This window comes from Malus domestica, chromosome 04, assembly GCF_042453785.1.
Source record: "Malus domestica chromosome 04, GDT2T_hap1".
Taxonomy (NCBI): domain Eukaryota; kingdom Viridiplantae; phylum Streptophyta; class Magnoliopsida; order Rosales; family Rosaceae; genus Malus; species Malus domestica.
This window is the reverse complement of record NC_091664.1, coordinates 26,867,350-26,879,046: the sequence shown is the minus strand read 5'-3', so window position 1 is coordinate 26,879,046 and position 11,697 is coordinate 26,867,350. Positions and strand designations below refer to the sequence as shown.

General features: G+C 39.7%; 3 protein-coding genes across 3 annotated transcripts; 2 read left to right on the top strand and 1 right to left on the bottom strand.

Annotated features, from left to right (window-relative positions):
- The first annotated feature begins 220 nt into the window (after positions 1-220).
- Positions 221-4,735, top strand: LOC103433812 (DEAD-box ATP-dependent RNA helicase 3, chloroplastic). The gene is made up of 10 exons (XM_008372100.4): positions 221-928; positions 1,206-1,342; positions 1,427-1,841; positions 2,121-2,219; positions 2,460-2,684; positions 2,870-3,247; positions 3,530-3,673; positions 3,766-3,861; positions 3,960-4,258; positions 4,353-4,735. Exons 1-10 carry the CDS (start codon positions 512-514, stop codon positions 4,435-4,437), a joined length of 2,295 nt encoding a protein of 764 aa, XP_008370322.3. The 5' UTR covers positions 221-511; the 3' UTR covers positions 4,438-4,735.
- Positions 4,734-5,825, bottom strand: LOC103433813 (pentatricopeptide repeat-containing protein At4g38150-like). Its single transcript, XM_008372101.4, has one exon. The coding sequence runs from the start codon at positions 5,823-5,825 to the stop codon at positions 4,833-4,835; it is 993 nt and encodes a 330-aa protein (XP_008370323.3). The 3' UTR covers positions 4,734-4,832.
- A 2,127-nt stretch (positions 5,826-7,952) lies between these two features.
- On the top strand, positions 7,953-9,551 carry LOC114824423 (leucine-rich repeat receptor protein kinase HPCA1-like). The gene is made up of 7 exons (XM_070820275.1): positions 7,953-8,032; positions 8,100-8,174; positions 8,281-8,352; positions 8,658-8,732; positions 8,803-8,874; positions 8,969-9,040; positions 9,467-9,551. Exons 1-7 carry the CDS (start codon positions 7,953-7,955, stop codon positions 9,549-9,551), a joined length of 531 nt encoding a protein of 176 aa, XP_070676376.1.
- Positions 9,552-11,697: the final 2,146 nt, after the last annotated feature.

The following is an 11,697-nucleotide window of genomic DNA, read 5'->3' as shown; positions in this document are numbered from 1 at the left end:
TAGAATAATATGCTAAAAATATGATTTAATAGAGAATTCATAGAAAATCACTTTGAAAGAGTTTGTTAGCATTTCTCATGATGAATTAACGACTTGGATAAAAAGGCAAAATGCAATAACGGCCGGGTAAAAGGGAAACCCGGGTTTCCGGGTCGATCCGCAGTTTGAATTCCGACCCGACAAGAATATCCGCTTTTAAGGGAGAAAATATTAACCGAGGTGGAGGTTTGGGAGGCCATACATTCTCCAAAGGGCTGGACTGCGGCCTTATCTCCCTCACACTCTCACCCTCACTCCTCTGTCCCTTCTCTATATAAACCCACAGCGACCGCTTTCCTCTCGGCTCTCAATCCTCCAGACCTAATAACAGTATCTTTCGAGCCTCCCTCCCTCGTTATCCTCTATCTTCTTCTCTGAGGAATATCAGCAAACACCTTGCGTGCAAGGAGAAGGAAGAAGGAAGAAGCAGAGCCAAGAGAGTTGTTATACCATTTCTGCTGTAGTTGCAGAAATGTCTTCTATCATCGGAGTTTCCTCTGTATATTCCCAGACTCCGTGCAGCGAGCTGTACAGAAGAGCTGCGCCGGCGGCGGCAACGACGAGTAGTGCTACTCTTTCGCTTGCGTTCCCGGAGAGGGCGCACTTCAACAGTGTTTTGAGAGGTAAGAGTGGGTTGGTCAGGCAGGGGTCCGGTGTCGTTTGTTCGGCAATCGCGACTCCGAACTCGGTGCTCAGTGAAGAGGCGTTTAAGGGACTCGGTGACTTTTCGAAGGACGGCCTCGACTCGGACTTGGAGTACGAGTCGGAAACCGAGCCGGGTTCTGCTGCCAGTGACGACGATGAGCTCGCCCTTTCCAAGCTGGGTTTGCCTCAGCGGCTTCTTGATAGCCTTGAGAGACGTGGCATATCGAGCCTTTTCCCAATTCAGGTGCTTCATTTCTCTCTGTGGTTTTGCTTCTCTTATCTATTTTTTTTGAAATTTGGTGCTAATTATACCATGAATTGATTGTAATTTAGTTTTTCTTGGAACCCTTTTGAGCATTATCTGTAAAATTATGTGTGGTATGATAAAAATGTAAGCTTTCTTCAGATTATAACAGTTTAAAAGATGCCCTTATAATCTAAACCCTAAACCCCGAACCCTATATATGTATATATATGTATGTAGTGGTTTACTGATAGCTTTCTCTGCTGAAAATGTTTAGAGAGCTGTTCTAGTACCTGCACTTGAAGGTCGAGATATCATTGCGCGTGCCAAGACAGGGACTGGAAAGACATTAGCCTTCGGAATCCCAATACTCAAGCGTCTCACAGAGGATGATGAACAGAGAGGCTCTCATAGGTACCATTTGTGAAGCTTATTATTCACATTATATCTAAAGACATGTTCTTTTGAAAAATATGTGATAAATTTCTGTTTTTGTAGGCGGACTGGTTATCTTCCAAGAGTTTTGGTGCTTGCACCTACTCGGGAGTTGGCAAAGCAAGTCGAAAAGGAGATGAAAGAATCTGCACCTTATCTTAACACCGTTTGTGTCTATGGGGGAGTTTCCTACATAACTCAACAAAGTGCTCTCTCCCGTGGAGTTGATGTAGTTGTTGGAACTCCTGGTCGGATTATTGACCTGATAAACGGCAACACCCTCAAATTGGGCGAAGTTCAATATTTGGTACTTGATGAAGCTGATTCAATGCTTGCTGTTGGATTTGAGGAGGATGTGGAAGTGATTCTGCAAAAACTTCCAGCTCAGAGGCAGAGCATGCTTTTTTCTGCAACCATGCCTGGTTGGGTGAAAAAACTATCACGGAAATATTTGGACAATCCAATGACAATTGATTTGGTAAATGTCGTTGTTCTTTTCTTTCTTTCTTCTGTTAAGTTTAAAACTTTCATTATTTGTATATCTGTCATTAGAATGTGGCATAGAGTGATGCCTAAAATATGTTTACTGGATATTGAACACTTAAAGCTGATGGAAGTTGTAGTTGTTTAAAGCAATGCGGTAGATGTCAAAATTGTAATACAGGAAAAGCTAATTAATAAATTTTGCATCTTGTATGTTTGTAGAGTGGAAAGTGAGTCTTACATAATTCCTTTTCTACTTTCTTTTTTGCCAAAGGTTGGCGACCAAGACGAGAAGCTTGCAGAAGGGATCAAACTTTATGCTTTATCAACCACTTCAGCTTCAAAGAAGACCATTCTTAGTGATCTTATAACGGTAAGAGTTGGAACTCATTACTGACTCTTGTTTTGGCTCATACGTATGATATGTAGGTATCGAGTCGAGTTGTCTCTCTTTTTAATATGATCTTTAATGTTGTTGTGGTGTTTTCCTTTGAAAGTTGTTTAGTTTATGATAAAGATGGTGATGCTGATTATAATATGAATCTGCATAGCTCTAAATTACTTCAAAAAGGAAACATTTTCCACACAACTCTGAAGAATGTCATATCTTCAGGTGTACGCAAAGGGCGGGAAGACCATTGTATTTACACAAACAAAACGAGATGCTGATGAAGTCTCAATGTCATTAACAAGTAGCATAGCTTCCGAGGCATTGCATGGAGATATATCACAGCATCAAAGAGAGAGAACATTAAATGGTTTTCGGCAAGGGAAATTCACTGTGCTCGTTGCCACTGATGTTGCATCCCGTGGACTTGATATTCCCAACGTTGATTTGGTAAGCTTGGGAGCTTCTTATGATTCCTCATCAAATTTTTAGTTTAGTTTTATGGATCCTTGTATATGTGTATGTGAAACTATTACCACTCTGTATGCCAGAAATAGATTTAGATGTTTTCTTAAAATATCAATTGCCAACACTTTGATAAGCCTCTGGCTGCAATATTTTATTTTTCCTTCCAGGTTATCCACTACGAGCTTCCCAATGATTCAGAGACATTTGTGCATCGCTCTGGGCGTACTGGACGCGCAGGGAAAGAAGGTACTGCCGTTCTGATGTTTACTAACAACCAGAGGAGAACAATTAAAACGCTTGAGCGTGATGTGGGGTGCAAGTTTGAGTTTGCTAGTCCACCAACTATTGAGGAGGTTTTGGAGTCATCTGCGCAGCATGTGGTTGCTACTCTTAGTGGAGTGCATCCTGAATCTGTACAGTTTTTCACACCAACAGCACAGAGATTGATTGATGAACAGGGAACAAGTGCTCTTGCTGCTGCACTAGCACAGCTCAGTGGATTTTCTCGACCTCCATCATCCAAGTCCCTTATCACTCATGAGGCGGTAATAATTGAAGTCAATAAACGCTTAATTTTCTGTATAGTAGTTTATTTTCTTGAAATTTGGTGGAGCAGTAAGATGTTTTCAAATGTTCACTTATTTTCTTACTCTAGATATCCTGTATGGTTCATTTTGAAATCAAATAATCACACACTCAAGTAACCTTCTCAATATTAAATACTGTAGAATGTGAAGTGCATCTTATTTTCCAGTTTTTTGGGGCATGTCTAATCTCAGCGCAGTTCTGGTATCGGTATATTAATCGAACTGTAAAATTATATGCAGGGATGGACGACATTGCAACTTATCCGAGATCCATCTTTTGCCCGAGGGTTCCTGTCTGCTAGATCTGTCACTGGGTTTCTTTCAGATGTTTATTCTACGGCTGCTGATGAAGTTGGAAAAATACATATAATTGCAGATGAACGGGTTTGTATCTACAACATCTCATGTTTATTTTGATTGGTGCATCAATTCAATTCATTAAAACAAATTTTGAATTTTGATGGTGATAATATCAGATTCAAGGAGCAGTCTTTGATCTTCCAGAGGAGATTGCCAAAGAGTTGCTGACTAGGCAAATACCTCCTGGAAACACTGTTTCCAAGATATCCAAGGTTTACTTTTGCTTTTCGTCATTTTCTCACAACGGCAGCTTTTGCATGAAAAGCTACTAACATTGGTGTCGTGTGCATGTATTATTTTGTGTTGGCAGTTGCCAGCCTTGCAAGATGATGGGCCGGTGAGTGACTACTACGGCAGGTTTTCAAGCAGAGATCGCCGAGGAGGAGGCCGTGGAGGAGGCCGGGGAGGAGGTTCTAGGGATCGTCAAGGATCATCAGGTGGTTTCAGAAGCTCCAGGGGTTGGGGTAGTGATGGTGGTGCCGACGATTCATTTAGGAGTAGTGGCCGAAGTTATGGATCTAGCAACAGCAGACCCCGGAGTCCAAGAAGCATCGATGACGATTGGCTTATTGGAGGCCAACGATCAAGCAGGTCACCATCCCGAGACAGGTATATTATCTTTTTACTTTCTCATCCTTTCTCGCATTAGAAATAGGCATTCGCAACACATCAGTTAACACTGAAATGGTATCCGAATTTGCAGTTCCAGAAGCTTTGGAGGTTCCTGCTTCAATTGTGGGCAGTCTGGCCACAGGGCATCGGATTGCCCTACCAAACAAGGATTCTAGACATGCTTCCTTAAACATCAGTTTTCCATCACCATTGGTGGGTTCCGTGCATGTTTAAACGTCAGTTTTTCAGCACCAATGGCGGGTTAGAAGCTGCTGCCCCCACCGGCAGGCATTGCTTTCTACTGATTTGTGTTTGTGGGCTGTGCAATGTCAATGAGATTGGGAGATGCTCCTCCAGAGTCTTACAAGAAACGAATTGAACTATACTTAGTTATAGGAATAATGTTTGAACTGCTCTCTCTCCCACTCATGTATTTTGTTTTGACGTTATAATCATTAAATGTAGGTGTTCATTCTATCGCTCGAATGAAACTCGGATTTCATTTCAAATGCTTAACATTTCAATTTTCAACGAAGATGAACAGAGAGCAAATGAAATGAGCAAAATCGATCTACTTGCCAAACAGAATGTTGATGACGGTTCTAACTACAGGTCCTCTTTTGCTCTTAAGAACCTCCCTCACCGCCTTCTCGTCTGGCACAAACCCCTTGCCTTTCATCTCTTCCAGCAACAACCTCCCCTCCGCCTTCTCCTGCCTTGCAAACCCCTCGAACACAGCCATATACGTACCGGCATTGGGCCGCATTCCTTTCCCCATCATATCCAGCAAATATTTCTTAGCATCCCCAAGAAAATTGCCAGGGTCGGCTGCAAGCGCCTTGATCAGCACACTGTAAGTGTAGGTGTTCGGGCCAACCCCCGAGGCCAACATCCGCAAATACACCTTCAAAGCCTCCTTCGTCTTTCCGGCATTGGCGTAGGCCTCAATGACGGCGGTGTGAGAAACGACGTCAGGCATATGACCCTTGTCCTTAATCTGAGCAAAGAGCTCCAAGGCCTCGTGGGTCAATCCATCTTTAGACAATGCGTCGAACATCTTGACTGCATTGTTGGTGAGGCCGTCGCTCCGCATTTTGTGGAAGACTTCTTGCAAGTCCTTTGGGTCCTCCGGGTCCTCGATGGCGGGCTTCTTGCTGAAAGGGTCGTACGGTGGAGGGAGCTTCGACTTGTCGATCTCTTTCGCGGAGGCGGTTGGCGTAGTTTGGTCATCGTCTTCGTCGTCGGAAGGGAGGGAGAAGTTAACCTTGGTGTTGATTTTGGTGCTGGGTTCGCCGTCGCGGCTATGGCGACGGTGGTTTTCTGTGGTGGAATCGCAGCAGGAGCAGCTATGGCTCCGTCCTCTAAGGGTGTTATGGAAACGAAAAGGGGTAAGTGAAAATGGAAGAAGTGAACTCCTGTGATGGTTTTCTGAGATGGTTTTGTTGGAGTGGCTGGCGGCGGCTATGGCTATGAGGCGGGAGGAGACGGCGGAGTAAAAAGGATTAGACTTGGTGGTGGTAGAGGCGAAAAGATGAAAGGCCCGAGATAGCAGTGTGCCTGCCATTGTTTTTCTCTTTGCGTTTGTATCGGTATGTGTGTTCGAGCCGTCGGATTTTGAGTGTCTGGTCTCTGCTTCCAAGTTGTTCGAGAACGTTCCAATTTAGTTTAAACCTATCATGTAATGTTAAATATTAGAATTAGGATCCTCGTCAGATTATTTTTGTAAGAATTTTGGAGATTCATAAATTATATCCGTTCATCGTACATCGTGCAATTAGAAATCATTTTACCTATGAGAATTATGGTAATATTACCTTTTTACTACTCAACGTAACCTATGAGAAAACTTTCATATACCACTACTCAACCCTAGAATCTAAGGAAAACTAATGAGAATGTTTGAAAATTTTGAGTTTTAACGATAAGAACAAAATAAAGGATAAAGTGAATAATACCAAGATTTTATTTTTAGTGTAAAAATGTGGTTTTTCGTTAAAATGAACAGTACCGGGAGCTTTTTGTTAAAATTCCCAATCTATCCTTTGTTAAGGGGTCAAGTGAACCCATTTGTGATTCGATGTGGATGAGTGCACCATTAGAGAAAGAAAAAAAAAACTACAGATAGTCAAAGACAACATACTTTGTTAACTACAAATCCTCGAGTTTAGGTATTGTTCCTCCAATGATTACACTACCAAGTACTTCTTGGCAAGCTCTAATATGATCAGATTTATAAGTAAGCATCTCTTGTAAAATATGAGCAATACCAAATTCCTCTAGAGTCAAAACTTCCATTTCTCCTACCCGTTGTCCCCCTTGCTTGGCCCTTCCTCATAACGGGTTGTTTTGTACCAAGTGCATAATGTCCGCTAGAACGTCCGTGTATTTTATCATCAACTTGATGAATTAATTTCAAGATATAAGACTTTCCTATTATAACAGGTTGTTCAAAAGGATCTCCCGTTTTTCCATCAAATATTCAACTTTTTCCTGGATACTCAGGTTCAAATACCCATGGGGATTCATTGTTTGCTTACTGGCTTCATATAATTCAGAAAACACTAGTTTTCTCGAAGCCTCTTGTTCATATATCTCATCAAAAGGTGCTATTCGATAATGTCTATCTAGAAGGATCGCATCCATACAATTTTACACTTCTCGACAAATATAATCTGTTTCGGTATGAAAGACAAATGTGAAAGTGGCAAATATAATTTTGGGATGAAGGTTAGAAACTTCTATGCAATTTTTATGCAGCAATTGGAAGAGTGGGAGTCAACCAGTTACTGAACGGAGGGGGGAGGGAAAGTCTGTTGTAAAACCGAGAATATATCTCTTTGTATCTACAACTCTCGTCTAAGCGATAAAGTAGATTTTTTCAAATGTTGAACTTAAGAGTCTTCGAAGTCTGCCGAATATACTCAATTGTGCAAATATCCCTAAACATCTAGAAATTACATCCACTGGATCCACCAATGCAATATTAAGGCAATATTTAAGGCATTTTGCTTACTGTAATGCGCAGGCGGCCAGTTGAAACGGTAAAAGTAACAACGGTCCACTTTGTTTATATCAATTGAATTGACTTCCTTGCTCAGAAATTAATGAGCATTAATCTTAATTAATTACTGTAAACTAACTTTGTTTATATATACATGCATGTAACATGCCATGAATGCATAGAGGAAGGGTGAAGTGAAGGGAAGTGAATTGTTGCCGAGTGCTTTTGACAAAAGGGCTTTTGAGTATAGCAGTCCTGACCATGGCAACTGTGCGAATGCTGCTTTTTCTGGCTATAGTCTACTCTGCAGGGATTCATGTGATCGTCTCCGTTACAGACCCTAATGATGGTATTGTGTTGTCTTAAGCATCAATGTTAAATGTGTTCGTATATTTATCTCCGAGTTAAGCCTAGTGCAAAATGAGCATGCTGCAAAAGTTATGTCTAAGAACTCCGTTAAGGTAGCGATTGATCGATTTATGTGTGTATTGTTGCAGCTGCGGTACTCCAATCCTTGAAGGGAGCATGGCAAAATACACCTCCCAGCTGGGACAAGTCAAACGATCCCTGCGGTTTGCGCTGGGATGGAGTCACCTGCAACGGTTCAAGGGTGTCTGCACTGTCAGTACTCTTGATCTTTCGTTGAGGTTTGATAGCAACGATCACTTTACTAGACATATTTTCACACTTATGCGTAGGGAATTGTCAAGCACCGGCCTGAAAGGGGAACTTACTGGTGACATTGGGGGACTCACTGAATTAAGATCCTTGTGAGTATGATTAGTCCTGTTTTTGCAACAGCATTACGTTTGAAGCTGAAACGCTAACATTGCGCAGGGACCTTTCATTCAACCCTGGCCTCACCGGTTCTCTCTCTCCGCGACTAGGTGATCTGAAGAAGTTAAATGTCCTGTAAGACCAAATGAGCGAGCAATCTTCGTATTTAGAACTTTTGAACATGCACATAAATTTTTTTATATTGAATATGAAAAACTGATGACTCTTGCGATCATTTTAGGGTCCTAGCTGGCTGCAGCTTCAATGTTAATATTCCAGATGAATTAGGCAATCTTGCAGAGCTAACCTACTTGTAAGAATTGGAACTATTAAAAAGTTCGCTGTGATGACGGTAGTCTGATCTAGTTATGCATTGTCTATCATGTGAGAAAGTTAAAATGTGCGCATGACAATGATGATGAACTTGAAATACTGTCACAGTAGCATTCTTGGTTAGACCTCCTGCCTAAGGCTAAACACTTGTGAGTATCCATCCAATTCCTAGTTCTTCCATCCAATTCCTAGTTCTTCTCAACTGTGAAATAATGAAACGTTTTAATATGGATATTCTGCCACTGCATATTGCATAAGCATTACACAGGTTTGATGAATGCGCAGCCATTTGAACGAGAACAAGCTTTCAGGTTCCATTCCGCCCCAACTTTTCAGCTCTGAGATGATACTGATAGACTTGTAAGTCCATCACATGTACATGTTTTTGTTCGGTATTTTCATTCATCCGCTTGCCATTCTTCAACCACAGATTGTTAGACGGAAATATGTTTAGCGGTTTTATTCCAATGACATTAGGACTTGTTCACACTCTTGAAGTTCTGTAAGTAAAAAACTGTCTTCAATTTGTTCTTCTTCCACATACAAGTATCTGTTTCTTGACATATTCGGAATCAAAACTTTCCTGTTTGTAACAGTCGGCTTAATGGAAATTTATTGACGGGAATTGTTCCATCGAATCTTAAAAACCTTACAAATGTCTATGAATTGTAAGCATCAATCTTGTAATCTGCAATGTTCTTTTTTAACCATAATCTTTTTGGTCATGTTTAAGCCTAACTTTGACACCCTAAGCCGAAAAGCGCTTACAGTTGTAAATCACATTTCATATGATTCACATTCTCTTCCAGAAATTTAGCCAGCAACTCCTTGGTTATGAATACAATCAAATTTTGATTTCTATGATATTGTGTGTGAGTAGATTACGGGAAGCTGAAAGTGAAATTGTTACGATTTTGTACTGCAGCTTGTTGATCTTCAGTACAATCAAATTTCCAAAGTAACTCTTGGTTATGAATACAAAAATGAACTAACGTGAGACGGTTCATGGTTCTTGATCTCTTTTGATTTCTATGATATTGTGTATGCATTTTCCGCTCACAATCACTTTTGGTTGACACTTTTACATGTTGCAGACTTTTCGGCAACCCGGTATGCAGCGGTTCGGGTGCCCCAAATCTTACTTTCTGTCAGCCTCCCCATCAAGCTACAAAATCTTAAGGGGTTAAAATAAGAGATCTTTCGTCATAGAGTTTGCTAGAACAGTGCGCTACCATCTGCACTCCATTTGATTCTTTATTCATTAATTTAAATTAAATTAAAACGTTACTGAATAAAAAAACGAGAGCTTTCGACCTACTTGTGGAATGGGGAATTATATATTCAAGTCTCTTCTCTCCTCCTTATCTTCCATGTGTTCTTTACACATACAACACGTTACAAAGAATCTGGATCCTTATCGAATCCTCTTTATGAGGATCTCAGAGATCTGTGAATCGGGTCTGTTCATCGTATATCGTGCGATCAGCAATTATTTTAAATATATATTTTTTAAATTAAATATAAAAAGTACCTAATAAAAATTGATCGTACGATATACGATAAACAGACACAATTAACAGAGTCCTAAGATTCTATCTAAAAAGATTCTCTCCAAAATCGTACTTTGAAAAGTTCCATTCCACATGAAATGCCTCTGGCCAACTGCTAACATTTTGAAAAGGTCAAAAGCATCTTTTAGTTGTTTCTACTCAAATGTCAACACAGGTAGAGCTGAGATATTTATAGTTTAATTAGGAATTGACGTTTGTATTTTCTATTTTTTTTTTCTTCGAGAAATAGCGTTTAATATAAAGTAGTTATGTTTGTGGCTTCTGATGCATTTTCGATTTTTACCGATTTTTCTCTCTCAAATATTGCCTCCAACGGGAGGGTGGAAACAAAAAAAACCCTAAATTTTTGGGTCCAAATCATTTGTAATAGGTGTATTTTGATTTTTGAGTATGGGGTGGGTATTTGGTTCTCCTATCCCCCAAGATGGATAAGGTTTCTTGTGGGCTAATGGCCTCACGCAACTCTGCTCCATCACGTGAAACAAGACCACACGGATTCTACACAACAACAACAAGGGGTGTGATATTCACACATCTTTTTTTACTTCTCTTACGCTTTTTTAGTTTTCGGCCGTTGGATCGGATGAATTGAATAAGATCAACCGACAAAAATTAACAAGGGGTGTGTAAGAAGTAAAAATGAATGTGTAGATAGCACACCCTAGTAACAAGATGACAGAGGGACTGTCTGCGGGCGAGTGCACGACAAACATGGGTTTTACAGTCCAGATTGGCGTGCCATTCAAATCCAATGGTTTAGGGCCTCATGAGTTTTGATCCAGTGTGGCACGCCAGCTATATCCTTTTCAAATTCAATTTGATCAATTTTAACTGTAATAAAAGATGAAATGGCTCAAATTTAAATGCAATTGTCAAAATAACATGGGTAATGATATTAATACTATATTTTTGTACCATATTTTCATACCACTTTAGGTGACATTTGATGTGAACAGTTACATCATTTGAATTAATCAGATTTTTAAATTTAGTTCATTATTTAATACACTAATAATTAAGAAAAACTAGTTAATTAAATGATGATTGTGGTATATGAGGAATATTTCTTCTTCATTTCCTTGGGTTTTGCAAATTTTTCAAATGATGTGGCTGTCCACATCAGATGCCACCTAAGATGATATAGAAATGTGGTATAAAAACATGATATGAATATCATTACTCAAATAACATTATTAATTAACCAAATCATATCCAACACTAAAACTCTATAAATACACATCCATATGTTCATTAATCTATTAAACTTTCAATTTTCTCAACAATTTTTTTTTTGTTCAGAATTTGATTTTTTTTTACATCAAAATGTTTGCAAAAATAAAACGACATAGATTATACAAAAACTAATTCCAAAATTATTAACAAAAAAATCAACTAAATATAAAAGATTAACAAATTATAAAGTTGAGGATGAAAATTATAGGTCTCTTACCATTGAAGCAAAAAAAAATTTCTAGCCTCAAGTGTCGTACTCACTATTGCTGGCAGTAGCAATGCTAATACTAGTTTACGTGTTCACAACACAGATGTAGGCCAGCAACGTTTGGTTTGGGATGAACGGATTCTTTGCCATCCCCAAATGGAAGTAGATATTTTTGTGTCAATTGTCTCTCTTGTAAGCATCAATTTAGTTGCAAGATAAGGAAAGTATCAAGTGTCACTCCTCACTTGGATAAGAAGTATAGTTATTGCAACATGCTCATTGTCACGAGAGTAATTTACATGAAACGAGTGGT

Excerpts from the sequence above, each read along its gene's own strand:
- LOC103433812 (XM_008372100.4), top strand. The coding sequence starts at position 512 with ATGTCTTCTATCATCGGAGTTTCCTCTGTATATTCCCAGACTCCGTGC. Across the intron at positions 3,674-3,765 it reads ATATAATTGCAGATGAACGG|ATTCAAGGAGCAGTCTTTGA; the intron begins GTTTGTATCTAC and ends TGATAATATCAG. Across the intron at positions 3,862-3,959 it reads CTGTTTCCAAGATATCCAAG|TTGCCAGCCTTGCAAGATGA; the intron begins GTTTACTTTTGC and ends TTGTGTTGGCAG.
- LOC103433813 (XM_008372101.4), bottom strand. The coding sequence starts at position 5,825 with ATGGCAGGCACACTGCTATCTCGGGCCTTTCATCTTTTCGCCTCTACC.
- LOC114824423 (XM_070820275.1), top strand. The coding sequence starts at position 7,953 with ATGCGTAGGGAATTGTCAAGCACCGGCCTGAAAGGGGAACTTACTGGT. Across the intron at positions 8,175-8,280 it reads CTGAAGAAGTTAAATGTCCT|GGTCCTAGCTGGCTGCAGCT; the intron begins GTAAGACCAAAT and ends CGATCATTTTAG. Across the intron at positions 9,041-9,466 it reads CTTACAAATGTCTATGAATT|ACTTTTCGGCAACCCGGTAT; the intron begins GTAAGCATCAAT and ends TACATGTTGCAG.